The following is a 19,640-nucleotide window of genomic DNA, read 5'->3' on the forward strand; positions in this document are numbered from 1 at the left end:
CAAAGTATTTTAACTCTGCAGTACAGCACATAACTCAGCCTCTTAACTGCTTAGAGTGACTAGTACTACTGGAGAGGGAGTAAAAACTATCTATTTTTAATTCTTTTGATGATCCAGTTGAGCAGTGTCATTGCTGCCATTTGTTGTATCTGCTTCATTTTTCGAAGCAGGGATGATACAGAAGAAAAAAAAATACTGCTTGTGGTCTTGAGAAATGAAGAGGAAAAAGATGTTGTCTTTGGGTTGGTGTTTCCTTAAAGATGACCCAGCTGTGCCACTCATCTGTTCATTTCTGCTGCATTTGATGGTTATTTATAGACTATTCTAAAACTGGGAGGACTAAAGGAATGTCTGTCTTTATCCTTCAAACTGTGAGGTTCCATGACATCATGTGAAGGTTCTTTTGTTAAAGTGAATTAGGAAAGAAAGTAAAGTCCAGTTATTTATGACAAACACTATTTTATTTGGTGGCGGTTTCAAGCATCATACTGGAATCCACCTTTAAGAAAGAATTATTTTAGAGAGAGAATTGAAGGAAGAAAAGAATTATATTTCACATATATGTAAGTAATTTTGCTAAATAAAAATATTTTTACAGAGAGAAAGCAATTGAAAGTATTTATTTAGTATATAAGAACATCATTAAATCCAGTGTTTAGACAACTACTGTATACAATTTGTAGAGAGAAATTAAGTTCCTGTTGGAAAAATCCCTCAGCAGCACCTTTCTTTTAATAAACCTTTGAGATTCTTCACTTAAAACGAAACTTGTAATACTTATAATGAAACCTGTAGCCTTTGACAGTCTGCTTTTTCAGAGCTCTGTGGTCTATTTGCTGAGAGTAGCCATTGCTGAATCATTTAATTTGACATAACTGCTTTTGGGATTAATCTGGTTTTGCTATTTCCATATTGCATTATGGGATGCCTGTGAAAGTTAAAGTATCCTTGTCAAATTTGTACATGTTGGGCTTTTTTTATCATCTCAGGTAAGACTTTGAAGAATAATTCCTCACATTACCATGTCATGTGATTTTGTTTTTCCATGTCTTCCTGTTTGTTTCAAGGGGTTTTAAATCCCTGGGAGGGCTGGATGTGAAGGGTAATAGCTAATGGCTTAACATGTAGGTGGGAACAGGAAAAAAAAAGGATTACAGAATTTAAACCACATTGCAAAAAAACCTAGCTTTTAAAATTAATTGAAGAAGATATCTCTTAAACATGTGAAAAATTAAACCCCAAATTAGAGGCTTTTATAAAGCATAAAGTAAAATTACATGAGGAATTCTAGGACTGCTCTTTCTAGGATATATTATGTGAGAAGTGTCCTGTGCTATGCAGAAGTTCAGATTAGATTATCTCTGTGATGCCTTCTGTTTTCAAAAGTATAGCTGAATTAATTCAGGGGCAAAATTGAGTTCTGTAATGGGTTGAAGTTACAGCATGGATTGTGAAAATTATTTTTAAAGGAATAAAAACTCAATTTAGACTTAACATCTTGTTGGAATGGATTAACTGAAAATTTTTTCTAATATGAAATGGCAGCTCCTCAAGATGTAGTCAGCTTGCCAGAGCTATGCATAGGAGAAGTGGAAAATGCCTGAGTAGAAAAATTTCTACCATGGTGACTAAAGGCCCAAATATAGTTGAAATGATTGACTGGGTAGAGAAGAAAAGAAAGGACAATCCAGGTGTATTCCTGGTCAGCTTAGGGTTTAGTTTACAGCTAAATTGATCATGTTGGCTGTGAAGCCAATCTCATAAGTGAAGGGTTGGGTGGTTGTAGGAGAGTGGCCTAAAAGGCATAGAATAGACAGAGAAAGTGTGAATTTGAAGTGCTAATTTTATTTAATTGCTTTTTCTCCTGATTTGAGAGCTGCTAAAGCCAAACTCAGGTTGTATAGCATGGAGCCATATATATATATATATATATATATATATATATATATATGTACACACACACACACACTTACTTACCAATAGCCCTATTGTCTTCTATTAAATCAGATTGAAGATCTCAGAACTCTGCAATTTTGATTTCATCAGCTATAAAATTGTTCAGGGTGTCAAAATTCGTGTCTATGTGTGTGGTTTTTCCTTTGTTTTTTGTCCTGAGTGTGAGCACACCTGTACTTTTCACTCTTTGTATGTGATTTCTTGAGCTTCATGGCCTCACTGCACAAGCACAGTGCCATCAGCCCCTCCTGACACCACTTTGTATCTGTAGTGATAGCTCAGGTTTGATGGTTTATTAATTGAATTAATTTGGCAGACACTTGTATTCCTTTCCTTGTTGTTTAAAACAGTCTGCTTGATTGAGAAATTGGACTAAGTTGTCTGCTTCTGAAAGGGACAATCCTTCATTTTAATCTTAACTACAGCTTCCTGCCTCTGATGCATGAAGGGTTTAATCTCTTATGGAGACCAGATTTTTACCTTGTGAAAATCACCCCTGCTCTGTTGAAGTAAACAGAACTCAAGCACCTGCTCAGACCTAACCATGGACTTCAGTGCTGCTTCAACCATGATTCAATTACAGCATTCTGTATATGTAGAGGGGAGAGTGTGCATAGTGTTTTTGGCTTTGTAACTTGACTCTTTTGAGATGCATTCTTTTGCCTGTCACTGGACTCCATGTGAAATACATTCTTAAATGCAGTAGTGAACATTTGAAGATATTTTTTCTCACACAAGCTCTAATTCAATCTAATTTCCTTTCTTTTCCTGAAGTGTTCAGAAGTATAAAAATTGAAGCATAAATTGAGAGGGAAAAAAAAAAGAAACAGAAATGTGCACCATTTATTTATTTATTGCTGTGTATTGAGGGTGGGAAGGGACACTTCAATGCCCCTCTCTGTCTGACACATCAGTGTGATGGAATTTATTAATTTCGCAATTTAGAGGCACACAGGTTCAGTTCTGCTCAGTGCAGAACGTGTTGGCCCCAGTCCAGGAGAACATTTTACTTTTCTGGTTATCTGTAAACACAGGCAGAATACTCATGTGCTTCAGTTTAAATGTGCATCTTGGTCAGGGCAGCAGTGCTCAGCACCTCTCTCCTCTCAGCCCTCTCCACTGGGTTGGGTGAGCAGTTTGCAGGCAGGTTTTGAAAATAGGAATTGACACTCTCCTCTGGGAAATTTAACTCACAAGACTAATAACCCATCTGTGGTTTATATTTCTGCATCTTGACTTGTTCAATGCATGTTTAATTTGGGAGGGTTGCTTCAAGGTTGCGGAAAGGGCTCTTTGGTGCTATAATTTCTGTTGTGGAATGCAGTCTTGTTGGAATAAGGTACATCATGTACTTTTACTGTTTTGTCAGAGAGCAGAAAGACAAACACGAGCCATGGACTCAGTCCAGTACGCAGAATTCTGTGAAAGTCGGCAATTGAGTTTTTGTAAGTATTATAATGGCTGCACTATATTAAGATGTTTGATTATTATTTCATTTAATAGAGAGCACACCAGAACCTCATGTTTTTTGAAAGCGCTTTTGTTTCATCCACAGTAATAAAACTTTAAATTCTTTGTCTGTGTAACTCCTGGGAACAGTTAATTTAGCACAGTTTCAGGCTGTCAGGCTGAGTATTTTATTTGAATATTTACCAAGCTTTCTATGTGCTCAAATACTGAGCTGATGGGGATGACTGCAAAGACAGGACTGGTGAGGAGCTAATGGATTAAAACCACACTTGCCCAAAGTCTGTCGTGGTGGTGCTAAAGTCAGCACATTAGCAAAGTTTCGTGGCTGCAGGTTTTTTGGAGTGCCTCTAAAATTAGAGAAGAGCAGCAAGTTTTGCTTTTATTTCCTGATCCACAGAGACACAAAGAACTTACTAAAGAGTCTTTTCTATTTTAAGCTGTAAGCTCCTGCTGTGGAATTTATTCACCATTAGCCAAGTTCATCAGTATACGCCATTCCAACACTAATAACACGATGACAGAATTAGGGCTTTACTAGCACTGAAAACCAACTTACTAGAAGTACTTGTGAGCCACAACTATAATGAGCTGTAAATTAATGGGCTTGATCATGTAGTAAAACATCATTACAGAAGTGGTTAAGTGATGACTAAGGTTTTAGGTCAAATGTCAGAGAAAAGGAGGTGAATGAGCCAGTAAAAATCATGACAAAACAGCACATGATCCTACAACACAGACTTGAACACAGTGGTGTTATTAAAGGAGACCTTATCTTATTCTTCCTTTTAAATTCAAAGAAAAAATGACTCATTGATGGCAAATAAATGACGCATTTGAGATACTGTTCTCCATCAGCAAACGTCAGCAAACATAGGAAAACATGTTTTGTAAGCATTTCTTTTTCTAATTCAATATGTTTTTTATGTTTAGTTATAATTTGGCATCACACATCTGTGAACCATTAGATAAATGGTACTTCAGATTAGGGTGACTTCAGGAAATGAGAGGTTTGTGATAAAGTCATTTTTAAAACCCCAAAATTGCCATCTGGAGACAAAACAAGTAAAAATCTTAAATTTTCAAAATAAAATAGAATGTTGCTGACCAAGAGATTGTGATCTATAAAAATATCTCAGTGTTATTTTCACAGTGTTTTTAAATGACCATGTCTATACAGTTCTTTTTCCCTGACATTTAATGTCATTAGAGAAAAAGAGAATTACAGTGGTTAGAAAATAGTACCAAGAGAGACATGGGCACAAATTCAATTCCACAAAATGAGCTCAATTAGACAGAACATACTGAAGGCCATGGAGAATATTTGTCCAAAGGCTTTTTTTACTTGTTTATTTCAGTAAAAATTGATTGTGTTACTACGTTTAACAAAGTGTATTGCTGTAATATAAGCCCATAAAAACCATGTCACAAGAGAATGAACCTGGAAGGGACTTCAAGAAACCTGTTCTAAAAATATATATAAATAATCACAGCTCCAGATATTTCTACACTTTTAAAGACAGGCAAAAGAAAAGGTCCCTCAAAGGATCAAGTACTATAGAATTGCGAACTTAAATTCTACGGAACATTTTGTGATCCTTTTATCACCTTCACACTTGTGTTTCTTCCTTTTTTTTTTGTTTGTTTGTTTGTTTGTTTTTCTTTCTTTAGTGATGCAATGTAGCCTTCCATTGATCTTTTTTCTGTTTAACACCTGACTTGTCTGTAGCTTTTTAGTCCTGATTGGAAACTCTTTTTCAAAGAGTTTTTTCCTGTTCCTTCAGATGATTTTTCCACCTTGTATTTGCTTTGTTTTGGTTGTCCTGTCTTGCAAACAGCCCCTTTTTAAGATCTCTGTCTCAGTAGCTCCTTTATGTTCACAGATTTCTATTATCATCTTGTCCACCACTGACCTAAGTAAGATCACCTTCTTTTTTCCCTTCTCTTACTCTCCAAGCAAATATTAAATTTCAGTATCCCATATTTTTTGCTGCCCTTTTTCTGAATCAATCTCACCCGTCACCAGTGTGAAGTTCTTGTATGAATGTTGATTTTACATCTATCCTTATTTATGTGTATCCGAAGTGCACTTAAAAAACACTCTTGTACAAATAATTTTGGCTCACTCGTCAGCACCTCTGCCCTGTAAAGTTAACACCAGAACTTCCAAGTTCTTCTGTCCATCATTTGTCTTTGCTATTGTTAATACAATTATATCAATTTTATCTGGACTCATATTTGTGTTGATTTCTTCTAATGTGTTTTAATTCATCAAAGATGTGATGGAATAATTTTATTTATTTTACAGTAATATATTCTAAAGCAAGTTTGTCTGGTCCATGCTTCTCTGAGGTTGACCCTTCCTTGTTCTGAAATCTCCTGTGTGATCAATTATCTTGTTTTTTTCTCTTTATTCCATATGCTTATGGGTCTCCAAAATGTATGAAATAACAGTCTTTCCCCACTGGTTCTATTTTGATAATTCCTTCTTTGGCCAATCAAATCACATTCACACTAATTGCTTGAGTTTTGCAGTATTTCTGTGACCCAAAAAAATGGATTGTTTTGGTCTACCATTAACTTTTCTTTTTCCCCTTATGGTTTAACTTTTGACAGCAAAGAAAGCATCCAAGTTCCGTGACTGGCTGGACTGTAGCAGTATGGAAATAAAGCCAAATGCAGTTGCAATGGAGATTTTGGCATATTTAGCATATGAGACTGTGGCCCAGGTAAGGGACTGATGGAACTCTAGTGAAAATGAATTAATTACTCTTGGAGGTACTGCAGCCTCAGGGTCTGGGTTGTCAGCCCCTTCAGAAATACAGTCACTGCTTCAGCTCTCCAGGCTCACTGAGTTCATGGAGTCATGGGGTGGTTTGGGTTGGAAGGGACCTTAAGACTCATCCAGTTCCAGCCTCCAGCCATGGGCAGGGATACCTTCCATGAGACCAGCTCAAAAATCCAGGCTGTCTTCCAATTTGCTGTGTGACAGATGTGTGCTGTGCTGTATTCATCCATCTCCTGCACAAACAGAAATGTTTTATAATGGCTGCAGGAGAGAGGGGAGTCCAGCACGAACCTTTTTCAAGTCCAAACTGAAACCACACACTTTGCTATGTGACCTTTGGCAGTGCACTGAGGCTCATTCAATCCCATTGCACAACTGGATTAGAAAGAAGGATTTCCTGGAAAACAAAATGTTACCTTAGTGCCAAGCCGAGCCCTCTTGGGTAGATAGATTGCTCCATATATTTACAGAAGTGGAAGAGAAAGGCTCTTTAGGCTGAAATATGTGAATAATTTTATTTTCATCGGAGAAACACTGAGAATATTCTGCTTCAACCCACAACCCTCACTCTCTCATTGTTACAATGTCATTTTAGTCCCACTTCAGTAACCCCACCTGTTTTGCCCCTCCAGCTGGTGGACTTGGCCCTTTTGGTTAAACAGGACATGACTCCCAAAGCTGGTGACCCATTCAGTCATGCCATATCTGCCACCTTCATACAGTACCACAACTCTACTGAGGTAAAACTTGCTTTTTCACATATGAATGCATTTTATGTTTTGCTTGTAAACATATTTTCTTCCAGAGTTGTCAGTATTGAATGTGGTATTGATACAGACTTCTGTTATGGAGTTTATGAACTTTGGCTATGGATTTAGATAGAAAGATATTAAATTATAATTCTAAATGATAAATTCTTAGCAGCATTTTTAAAATTAAATAAAAATCCTCTTTTCTTGGGTGAAAATTTTATCTCTCTGTGTTCAAGGCTCTGTTGCAGATTTGGAGATTAAAGTTTTCAAAATTGGCAAGTGCACTAAGTACTGTGTTGCACGCATTGATATTACACAGATATTAGAGTAACTTCTAGAATGAAAAAAACAAATTCTGTACTGCATCTCATCCAACAGGGAATCTGAGAAGGAAACAGATGGGGTGGGGTTTATTTGTGATTTGATTATATTGTGGGTGTTTGACATCTTGCTTTTACAGCCACATCTCTTAGGGCAGTCTACGAGTGTGAAGACCAGTCTTGACTCCCCTGAGAACACACCACCCCCTACACCCACCCCACCAGCATCAGCAGGGCAGCAGCACCTTGGGAAAACCCCCTCAGGAGCCTTGGGGAACGGTGGAATTGGACAGGACTCCACCAAATCCAAACAAAGGAAAAGAAAAAAGGTATTTGGTGCACAATCTTGGAGGAAAAAAAAATAAAAAAGGAAAAGAACCCCAAAACATTCTCAGGAAATCATTGAAGAATCACGGAATGTTTGGGTTGGAAGGGACCTTAAAGATCATCCAGTTCCCACCCCCTACCATGGGCAGGGACACCTTCCACTATCCCAGGTTGCTCCAAGCCCCATCCAGCTTGGCCTTGATCACTTCCAGGGATGGATATCCACAGCTTCTCTGGGCAACCTGTGCCAGGGCTTCACCATCCTCACAGTACATAATGTGTCTTGTCTTAAATATTAATTTAAACCTATATCACATATTAATGGCCATTGTCATTGTAGGGCCAAATGTGTTGTTTGGTGGTTTTTTTCTATCAGAATTATGCTAAATTTTTCTAATAATGTCTGCAAACTGAATTTTATTAAGGTGATAACTGCTGCTTCTAAGATAACCTGCTCCTCTACAGGCACAGCATTTGGCACCACCCCAAATGATCAATCCCCTTCTCTGACAGGGGCAGCAAGCACAGGTTTTAATAAAATACAAGCAAAATAGGTGAAGAGGTGCTTGTCATCTTCCTGATCCCAGCAGCCTGAAGTGACTGCCACCCTTGCTTTTAACTTTGCCTGACTTGCTTCTTTTTTCTATCAGTTGTTTGCATTCAAGCTAAATATTTGTTAGCTTTGCATAAAACAGGGATGTCTCATATTCAGAGTGTGCAATATGTGTTACAGTTCTTTTCTGCTGTTGCAGAGTCTTGGTGTTCTGAGAGGGATATATGTACCTAAAACCCACAAGAGAAATCAATGTGATTAAAAAAACCGGATAGGAAAACTTGTGCTGGTCACTTGGGGCTGTTTTGAAGAAATGTGATGGCAGTGCTCATTTTGCTGAAAAGCAGTGAAATGGCTTGGGATTTTATCAAGTGCTTTATTAAAAAATACTCACTTTTCAGGGTAAAACTGGTGATTTCTACAGTGATAAGATGGAAAAAATGTGTTTTCTCCTTCTGATGTCATCAGTGCTGTGGATAGTCCTGAAGTGTTCAGCTTCCTCCTGTCCTTATTATACAGTGGTTAGAAAGATTTTAGTGAATCCTGGAAAGACTTCTGCTTTTTCCTCTTCCTTTTTTATGTTACATTTGGTTGTTTTGTTTCTGTGGCTGATATTCATTATAATTCCTAGGAACAGAAATTTAGTTGGAGGTGTAGTTTTTGATGCATTATATTTTATTGATGCCAAGATTTTATTTTAAGTTCTTAGTGTTTGACTAACTGCCTTTGAAAATAATTATATTCCAAGAAGTGCACAGTTTTAATTAAACATTCTCATGACTTGCTCAATTTGGTTAGGTATCTACTGGATATAAATGTGGCAAACAAGTTAACTTGGTGAAAAATACTATTTTTAGGCCATGAAGGCCCAGTCCAGCAGAAAATATTTGAGTTTCATATTCCCTTTAGGGATGTCAATCACCAGGAGAAAAATCTGCCATCATATAATGAATAATTCTGTGTGTACTCACAGGCTCCAGTGGACTCAGCACTCTAGAAAATAAAACGTTTTGTAAAAAACTTCCCAAGTTTGAGAGCATTAGGATATGATGTGAATGTATGAGGGGGCCATGGATGTGTGTACATTAAACTTCAGTGTATAATTAAAGTTTTTGTCATTCTCAGTACACTCACTAATACAATTTTCATTCATTTATTGCCAAGCAGTCATCATTAGATAAATCATCTGAATTCTGGAAGCAGCTGTGTCTAGGTGGAGCCTAAGTCAATATTTCAAGTTGGCTAGCAAGGAGAAAAGAATAACTTTTTCTTCTAAAATCCCAGGAAAATTGTTGTACAATCTGCCAATACCAGTGAATTCTTATTGTTACATATTCAGGGTCCATAAACAAAAAAAGTCACTTGAAATTTTAAAACTTTCCAGTTTGAGGTAATTAAAAAAGTTTTGTATCCTTCTAACGCCCTTATGTCACATGTTTCAGATTCAAATTTCTAGTTGATACTCTTCAATGGTGATTTTGGTGTCAGATTGCTTTCCCCTTCAGGTGCTTGTTCAATATTTTCCCCACCCCTTGACATCATAATAAGAGCCTGAAATGTTTTAAAAATAGTTTCTGTGGTTATTGCAGTATGACTTATATGACCCTTTCATTTTAGTTTGAACATTTTCTGCTCTTTGCAATTGCAACATAGAACAGCACTAGGTGAAAGATTTAAAAGGACTAACATGGTGTTCTTTGGGTCTCTTGAGCAAAGTTCATGTAAAAGTCCTCTTTAATTTGTTAATAGCTTTTTTTCTCTGATGTAGTGTGTGGCACCAATGATGTGTATCCTCAGGAAAAAAAAAATTGGTCCATTTTATAAAGGTTTATTTTCATACTTTATGCACTGTAGGTCTGTTGTGTGTTTTTGATTTAGTAACAATTTATGTGTTTTTCTGTTGCAGAGCGCTGCAGCCTGTGGGATGGAGGCTCAAAGTGATGCCATCCAGCCCAGCCACATCAGAGAGGCCATTCGACGCTACAGCCACAAGATTGGCCCCCTTTCCCCATTCACAGTACGTAATAACAGAGTTATAAAAAGTTATATTTATAATCTTAAAGAACTCTGATTTTCAAGTGGTCAAATGAAGAAGCTTTGGAATTGTTGAGAGCAATTTGTGGTGACTGTAATTTTCTTTATAAAAGTGGCATAATTCTCTTGGGAAATAAAACTTAGTAATTTCTGTCTCTTTTTGGAAAGACAAAAAAAAAAAGGTTTTTTTCCTTTCAAATATTATTTTCTTTCAATTACAAATTATGCTTTTTTGTTAGTGTTTGAATTTTCTGTTTTTCCAGAGTTTAGGTTTACAGTTTTTTAAATTATATGTATTCCAATATGGTGAAGAGCACTTTATATTCTAAAATTAGTTTGGTGTCAGATACTGCTCCTATTGGATGTTGAACTCTCAAGTGACACATTTACGGTTGGGGAAAGAAAAGAATGGGTTTTTTTAGACAACTTTGAACCTCCACTGAAATGTAATAGAACTGATCTTGTGGTAAAACACTGATGGGTTCTGAGGTTTTGCCATCATTTTTTCTATGCAAATTGCAAGCCCATTGTTCAGAGCAGCCAAATAAATTCTTTATTCTCAGCTGATGAAAGTGCAAAAGCAGTCCATCTCCAGTGTCATAAATTGGGGTCATTTTCTTCTCATCTACTGTTCTTTTTGGCATTTATCCTGCTTACCTCAGAATATCTGCATTTAGAAAATAATAAATGTCAAAGAAATAATTATAGAAAAAAACAAACAGAATCCACCAAACAGGACCTCAGCTCCTAAAAATCAGGAAGAAATTGTCCAATTTCTGAGAGATTTTAGGAAAGGAAATTTATTCTAAATTTGGATTAATTAATTTACATAAAAGCGATGCAGAAGTATATGAAGGCCATAAGTATAAAGGAAATAGTGGGATTTCAGAAGCAAGGAACAAGAGAAGAGAAAAGTTATAATTTTATTAGTTATAATTTTCCTAGTGCCAAAACTAATCAGTGGTTTTATAGATGGCAGTGAAAGTTTGATTTATTAATGATGGTCAATACACAATTGCAATGAATTGTCTTTATGTAACCTTGCCTTTCTCTTTTGCCACACAGAAATGCTAGATTAATATCATGTAAAGTGTTGGATAGAATTTCCAGTCCAAAACAGAAAAATGTCTTTAGCAGAAGTTTGCTAAGTAGTAGTGGTAGTTAAGGATATGGCAATAGCTTCTGAAAGCAGAGAATGTATTTAACTTTATTTTTAAAAAGTACAGCACTCACATAAACAGCTGCAGAAAGGTGAATCTTCCATCTCTGACCCTCACTAAAAGTGCTTTGGTCAATTATTAACCAAAGTTCAAATTTTTTCTTCAACCACAAGGTATAATAAAATACCCTGGTTTGGGTTGGGGTTTTTTTATGTCCTCCACTCTTGTGAACTTCCCAAACAGTGCAACTGAACAATTTAATTTGTTAACATTACCTACAGTCAACGTGGTTGATGAGAGGAGCAGATCTTGTTCCCTCTGAACAAGCCAAGAATAAGAGGGAATCTTGGGTCAGCTTCTGGATGCCTACAGATGTTGTAGAGCTGTAACATGATTCTGCTTTTAATGAGAAGGCTCAGGAAAAGTATTTTGAGAGGTATTGCAGAGTCTGCATTTAGGTCCTTTCCCCTGTGAGTGCCCTCATTGGAGTTTTGGGGAGAGACCTGGCAATGACAATTGTCCATGCAGCAAACAGAAACTCTGGGTCTTAATTTGACACAAATGTGGATGGAGCACTGAGTACCCTCTGCAATCTGCATTAATGCAGATTTCCAGCGCAAATACAATTTAATGATGGCCAGATCTGGTGATGTGTGTGTAACCAAACCTGAGGAAAAGAATTAACAGAAGTGATGCAGATTTTTATGTAATCAGGCATGGCCATTTCCTCAGATCTCAGCAGCAGGACCTGTGTGACAGGGCCCATGTAGGCAGTGCAAAACCTTGGTAAAATATTAGAAGTCTGAGCTGCTCTCTGCAGTGTCTGAGGGGAAAATTGTATCAGAAGGATCTAAACCCTGCCTGAACTCTTTGAAGCAGCTAGAAGGGATATTTTTATGGATCAGTGCAATAACCAACAGACTGGCAGTTGTCAAGAGGCTGCTGCATTCAGAAAGTTCATATCTGAACCCAAACCACCAGGGGATGGGTTTTTAACAGGAAAAATGAAATTTAACAGTTGTGTTGTCCTACACAAGGATGGATGATGTGGAAAGAGAGCTGCCAATTGCTTCCCAGCAGTTCTTATGGAAAGCCACTTTTTAAAAAACACAGTTGAGGAGTGAAAAAGCTTCATGCTTTTTCAAGCTACTGAATAGCTCAGGCCCAAACATAGAATTTAGATTTAATTTCTGTAAGAAGAAAACATAGGAGAATGTTTTGTTTTTAAAAAAAGTACATGTACTTCTGTTTTCTTAAGATAATTCTTATGTATTTGTAGAGCACAAACAGTGATATTTTTTCGCATCTTTCTCTGTTTTGCTGTTTCATCATGATTGTCACTCTCTTCCATCTGATTTGGTGATAAGTGTTCCTAAGGAGTTGGTTTTGGAAGAAGAGTTAGCGATACAATTTATTCTTTAGCAACATTTGATGAATGTCGGTTTGGATGGAAACAACACTTTGAAAGTTTTATAATCATATGGTAAATGAGAACTAACATTAAACCAGTGAAAATGATCCCTTTGCATTTATTTTGACCTTAATAGTTATGTCAGAATGACTAAAATAATTAGAGCATTTAGGTTTTGTCTCCAAGTGCAAGCCACAATGGAAAGCAGCAAGTGTACTCTGGATTCTTCTGCATTGTATCATGTCTAAGGTAATTTAGACATATGTTTTATCTAAATATTTTCTATAAACAATATTGGGTGGTGGTCAGTGTTGCCTACTTTAAAGCATGGTCTAGACTTCCAAAAATCAGAGAAATACTAAGCAACAGCACCATGTAATTTTGCAAGACAGGAATGGGAAGTATTGAACTCTCCATCATATGAGATAAAGCAATTCCGTGTGCTGGACCTGTGTGTATTTCTGTGCACATTTAAGTTAAGGAAGTGCATAGTGAAATTATGTCCAGTCTTGACTGGACCTGTAGGAATAATCTTAATAGTCTTCCAAATAACAGTGTTTATTATGCCAAGGTGTTCACAAAAATATTAGGTGGATATTTCCTACCATGAACACGAGCATAATGTCTATAGAGAAATTGTTTTAAGTTACTTGATTTGATTGTATTTCAGACAGTTGGGGTAGCAAAAAAATAATTCTTTAAAGAGTATTTATTCTGTGAACAACACACAGTGCTTACCTGGAGTCTTGATAGGGGCAGCTGTAAGTGGTGCATGAACAGCCTGTAAGCAGTGCTTGTGACCACAAGAGCAGCTGTAGCAAAGAGAGCAGCTCCAGCAAAAAGGACAGCTGAGATCCTTTACTCTGAAATGAAAAGCAAAGTGGTCAGCTACAATAGTGGAAGACCACAGGCAAAAAGAACAAGAAAATGTTTCCAAAGCAGCTTCTTTGTCTTTAGTTTATGCCAACTCTGAAATGAAGTGCTTCAGATGTTTAGTTAAGAGAAAATGAGTTCACAAATGTAAATTGTAATCCTGCACAGGCTCATGGCAGACCATGGCCATTATTCAGCAGCTTGTACATGTGTAAATGGGGTGTATTGAATTAACAGAGGTATAGCCAACAGTTCCTTGGGTATTTGTATTTTGGGGAGAATGTTCCTTCAGCCTCCCAGGCATTTCAGTATGAAAAGGCTTGCTAGTCTAAACCTTCTCTTGTTAAATATTTCAGTCTCATAAAATTGCCTATGCAGCATAAAAAAAGAGTATTTACAAACCTATATTTATAATATTGCTTGTGACATTCCCTGCATGAAGAGCATGTAATAGCAGAGAATGTGATTTGGCAGAGACTTGAATTATTTGGGCCTTACAGAGCCCTGCCCATACTCTTAGGGGTTCTTAAATAATAAATGCAAGTATCCCATGTGGACTTCAGTAGGGTACATGTACATGGTAATCATAGTTTCACAATCAAATTATACATTTAGTCAAGGTCTTCTACTTCTGATGTTTTTAAAGTGCTTTTTATTGATCCTGATTGAGCACAGCTTTTATGTAAATGCTTAAATCAATTTCTGTAGTGAAAAACATTGAGGTTCATCACGGATCTTTAATAATTCCAATATAATAAAGATGGTTTTGACTCTATTAATTTCCCCTAAAAACTAAATATGTGGAATAGCAGCAGGTGACCTGGCAAAGTTGAGCTTATGAGAGACTAAACCAGCAGATTCAGGGAGTAGAAAGAAGAGAGGGAAGCTTTTAAAATACAAGGGATAGTGTGGCAATATGATATTTGTCTAAGAGGACATTTTGGAAAGCAAGTATGGTTTAGGTGCTTTAAAAGGTGCTTCAAGAAAAATTCAGCTTCACATTCACCGAGTCACAGAATGGGTCAGTTGGAACGGACCACTGGAGGTCTTCTGGTCCAAGCTCCCTGCTCAAGCAGGGTCCCCCAGAGCCCAGGGCACAGGCTCATGTCCATGAGGCTTCTGAGTATCTCCAGAGAAGGAGGCTCCACAACCTGGAATTGTCACCCAGAGGATTTGGTCTGCAACTTAGTCCTCTTAACTGAAAGAAATTTCTTTTTGCATGTTTCAGATCAAAGTAGTAGTGAGAAGAAGTTCTGGAATATAATCTTCAATAATTGCTTCAATAGACACAATGTGCATACCGTACAGCTGAATTTTTCTAAAGCACTTGAATGATAAAAAGTTTTGAATGCTGTTTCCGAAAGAAATTAGTTACATGGAAACCAAATAAAATATCTCTGATACTTAGGGTCCTGTAAAATATAGACTGCCCATATTGATATTCTGAATCAATTGATACTGATTTTGAAGAAGTCAGGATTTCATTCTTAATCACTTCTCAAAAATGAAATGTATGTATTTATGTCAAAAGGTATTTGAAAACTTTCCCTTCTGTTACACATTCATTTTCTGATATAGAAAGAGTCACATTGACATTTTCCTGCTTTCTTCTCATTTTGAAAGCAAAAAAAAGAGGCATTTTATTTCATTAAACAGTTACATATTTATGATGTCCTTGTCTATACTTCAAGCTGTTGTCTGCAGTTATTTGTAATTCTACAGTGTTAACACTTTGTGTTTGAAAAAGATGAGTTATTATTCTATAAAACCAGTAGGAAGTCAAATCTCAGTTTGGAAATCTTGTTCCCTTCTCTACCAACCCCCATCCCAAGGTTCCTCCTTTCAGATTTATGAAAGAAAACATTTCTTTCTGTAAAAGGTTTTTGTATGCCAGCATCTGGAAGTGTTTATTTCAGTGGCGTGTAATCTATCTGTGGATTTAGTTAGCACCAGACCCCCTTTTGTGTACTCCTGACTTAAAATTTTTATAAATGATCTTGTTGAATTTGTGCCAATGTGCACATGGTTTGGCTGATTGCTGCATATATCCTTTACCTGCCAGTCACCTTTGATTTATATTCCTTCCCTTCTGCTTTTGCCTCCAAAAATGGTGCCACTGAACTGTCCTCTAAATCATCTTATTGGATAAATTGCTCCAAGATGAGATGGCACAGTTTTGGCTGACTCCTCAACAGAAGGCATTCCTATAATCTGTGCTTGCCTGCTCTCTGTAGGGCCATTCAAAAAAGAGAAGGAACAGGGAAATGAGGCTCCCTCTTTGATTCCAGCACTATTTCTTCCAGTGCTGTTCAGAAATATAAAATGGGACATTTGATTTATATGGCTCTTAATACCATCTGAAGACCCATAAACTGATGGAGAATCTTGCACATGTCCTCTCCTGAACTAAACTTCATTAGATAAATTTAACCCTGATAATATGTTTAATAGGGTTTTATCCCAGAAAGATTAAACTGTTAAAGAATAGCATATTCAAGAATATATTAAAGCATTTCATTTGGAATAGATTATATAATATATATGACAGTTCTTTCCATTATAAAAATCCCTGTTGGTTTCCTTAAGCTAAACAGCTAATACTCCTTCAGAATAACAACAGTTCTGTAAGCTTTACTTAATGACATTACTAATTTGGAGAGTTTTATGAAGTTTCTTGGAGAAAAGCAGGTGGCTTGGCAATAATTTAAAAGGTTCCCAATTTGTGGTAGCAGTTTCAGCGGGTTTCATGTTTCTAAAGAGGGAGACCAAGCTGCATAATGCTTAAAAGTGTCTGACACAATGATGTATCGTTTTAGAGTAAGTTTCCAGAAGTTCATTGGTCATTAAATGTGCTGCTTGACTTTATATTGCAGTTTCCCAGCTGTCCCTACTGGGGGTAGTCTTAACGCTCCAACAGAATTTATTAATGAGGACACAAGCTCACAGGACTGATGAAGCAGTAAGTTGCCCAGATGATTTTATTGAACAGGAACATAGATTTTTAGATAAGACAAAAATGTCATTGAAGTAGATTTGAAAAGAACTGACTCCCTTTCTGTGGAGCACTAGGAAAGTATTTACAAACGGTCTGGATAGTATTTGATATCCTGTGGGGATATTTAAAATTCTTGGATAGCACATACATCAGTGTCCTACTACACAACACAGTGCATGAATTGTTGCAAGCAGCACGTGAGGCTTTCAGGCAGCATAGATGTGGTTCTGTTGAGGCAGGAGACACTGGCATGGAGTGACTCTGCTAATGCAGTTTGTACACCCACATGGAGGGTTGTGCTCCATTGTGTCACTGCCTGTTCAAACCTGCTGTGCTGGAAGTGCTGAACAAAACCTGTCTTGCTCAACAGAGGAGCTCACACTGCAAAATTTTATCATTTTTTCATGTCTAATGCTTAAAAAAATCTGATTTGTCAAACAAATTTGCTAGCTCCGTTAGTGAGAAGATAAATGAACTATAAGGTTTGCAATCACCTGAATCTGTCATATAAACCAAAGCAACTCCTAGTCTCATAAACCTTTTTTTTTTCTAACTGTATGGCCAGATTCAAATACATACTAGCATTTCAAGCACAGTTGTACTGCTGCAAAATAATCTGAGGGTTAGAATATGTTACTTTCCAAAAGTGTATGTTCTTATGTGCCTCCTGAGAGGCTTAAAAAACCTTAGTATGGATGAGAATCTGACTTCTTGTACTCTGCTCAAGGCAATCTAACGTGTAATACATAAATATGAATTTCAAGGGTAAGGTGAGAACTATAATTCTAGAGCAGAGACTGTGACAAAAAGGTAACTTAATTTAGTGCTCCAAGATATTTCACAAAAATAAATATGTCCTTCTTCCAGAATTTGCATTAATTTTTGTAAAGACAGTGGCATTGTATCCATGCAGCAGGTATATTCTGGTGCAAAAGTTACTAAATAGAAACTTGGTTGTTGAAGAATCCTAAGAACAAAATGGAAGACTCTTAAAAGGGAAGTGTATTGTTTTATTTGTCTTTGCACAGAATTACAGTTTAGCTCCCTGCAGGATTCATGCTTTTGTGATTTTGTTAGATAATAGACAATATCATGTACTTATATGATTATATAATGCAAGATCAGTTGCAGTTGTATCTTATACCATTCTTTCAGGTTTCCCTCAAACATGAGCATTCATTCACATTTTTCTCCTTGAAAGATTTGAAAGTGCTTTATGAGCTGGAGCTGCTCGTAGCTGTCAGTTCACTCTCAGTGCTGCTCTGAGCCAGCTCAGACTGAGGTGCAGCAGCTGTGATTCAGCAGCAGGGCTGCCCAGCTCTGTAGCACAGGATGTGAGCTGTCTGGTTGTAGCATTATGAGAACTTTAGGAGCATGTAATAAGGCTGTTTGACTTGGAGTTAACCTACAGTTGGAGAAAAATTGCATGAAACATAATTTCTTGTGATCAGGATCTTCATTTTAGGTGCTGCTCTACAACTGATAATTGACAGATGTGTCCTGTTGTATTGAGCTTGGATAGAAGGACAGGCTGGATGGGGCTTGGAGCAAACTGGTCTGGTGGCTGGTCATCCTGCCTGTGGAGATGGAACCAGATGGTCTCAAAGGTCCCTTCTAACCCAAACCATTCTGGGATTCTGAGATTCCATGATAGAGCTCTTACCTGTGGACATCTCTGGCATCCCTGACTTGTCACTTTGCAAATAAAGAATGTAGAACCTCTAGAATAGCAGAGTAAATCTGGAAAGGGGTAGATAATAATATGGGAGCACCAAAATCAAGTGAAGATATTTTTTATAACTCTTATCATCTGTTATTTTCCATTTTAGTTGCCTACTCTTGTTCCTTAAGTCCTACACTAGTACTCAAACTCAATTACTTGTTCAGCTTGGCACAAGAAAAGACAAAAGATTCCTGAATAAAAGCTGGGGTTTTGTGTTTCGTTTCACTCCATTTATCATGTCCCACTCAGTGAGGTGTCACTTCTCATTTAAATCTTTGATACCACTAGCAACAAAAGAAATTACTGAATGTGCAGCAGTACAAATGATATTTGGTTGCCTCTCATTTTTGTCCCTGTCCTCTGCATGCCCTGGGGCAAAGGTGCTCATTCTTCCCTCATCCTTCTGATACATCTCCAGGCATCTGAAGGCAACACTGATTTGATTGCTAGAAAATCTCTTTAACACTAAAGTTTTACTTTTCTCCAAACCAGACCCATTTCAGGGAGTCTGGCTGCACACTTGGTACTGCTTGGAAATATTTCTCTAGGAAAATCAAGTGAAAACACCAGGCTTGAGGCAACCAAACACATTTTATTAATTTTATTTTGGGCTTTTTGTGTTCCTTCCCTGAGGTTTTGTATTTTTCCAGCTTTCTGACTTTAGCTTCAAGGTTGTGTAAACCTCAATTCAGCAAAGCAGTCATCTGCTTAATTTTCAAACTATACCTACAGTCTGACAAAAACATGGGCTAAATTGAGGCTTCTGGTATTATTAGTAAAGTAAGTTTTGATTCATGTATTATTTCAGTTTTGGTTTGTTGTTGGGGTTTTTTTTGTTTGTTTGTGGTTTTTTGTTTTTTGTTTTTTTTTAATTTATTGCACATATGAGAAAAGGAGATACTTGAAGGATATTAAATGGGATGAAATTAAGATCAGATTCTTTTTCTCACCTTGTAGTATTTGCTCACTGGAAAGTTCTGGAAGATACTTAAAGACTTTAAACTTAAATAAGATACAGCACTTGTCACTATTTTGGAGTTAGCAGAGCTAAGGAAAAAAAATCACAAAATGAAGGAAAATTCTAGAAAGGGATATCAGACTTCAGAAAATGAAAACAGTTAAACAAGTACCATTCATTTTTTTTAGTGCTGTGTGCTGCTGTACTTATATTTGTGACTGTGGTTTCCAGTTTAGGATTAAGCTTCAACCAAGGCTTTCTGGTACATCTCTTATATCTGCTGTTCTACAGTGACAAAATTGCACAATCAAGATGGTTTTCTT

General features: G+C 36.9%; 1 protein-coding gene across 7 annotated transcripts in view; it reads left to right on the forward strand.

Moving 5' to 3' along the window:
* SUPT3H (SPT3 homolog, SAGA and STAGA complex component) overlaps window positions 1-19,640 on the forward strand; it is a 259,112-nt gene that overhangs the window by 199,274 nt on the left and 40,198 nt on the right. For all 7 annotated transcript variants that reach the window (XM_030944325.1, XM_030944322.1, XM_030944323.1 and 4 more), the window contains 5 exons: window positions 3,326-3,401; window positions 6,040-6,152; window positions 6,844-6,951; window positions 7,424-7,612; window positions 10,070-10,180. In XM_030944325.1, the coding sequence (XP_030800185.1) occupies window positions 3,326-3,401; window positions 6,040-6,152; window positions 6,844-6,951; window positions 7,424-7,612; window positions 10,070-10,180 (597 nt within the window). The remainder of the gene's footprint in view (window positions 1-3,325; window positions 3,402-6,039; window positions 6,153-6,843; window positions 6,952-7,423; window positions 7,613-10,069; window positions 10,181-19,640) is intronic.

This window comes from Camarhynchus parvulus, chromosome 3 (assembly GCF_901933205.1).
Source record: "Camarhynchus parvulus chromosome 3, STF_HiC, whole genome shotgun sequence".
NCBI lineage: Eukaryota > Metazoa > Chordata > Aves > Passeriformes > Thraupidae > Camarhynchus > Camarhynchus parvulus.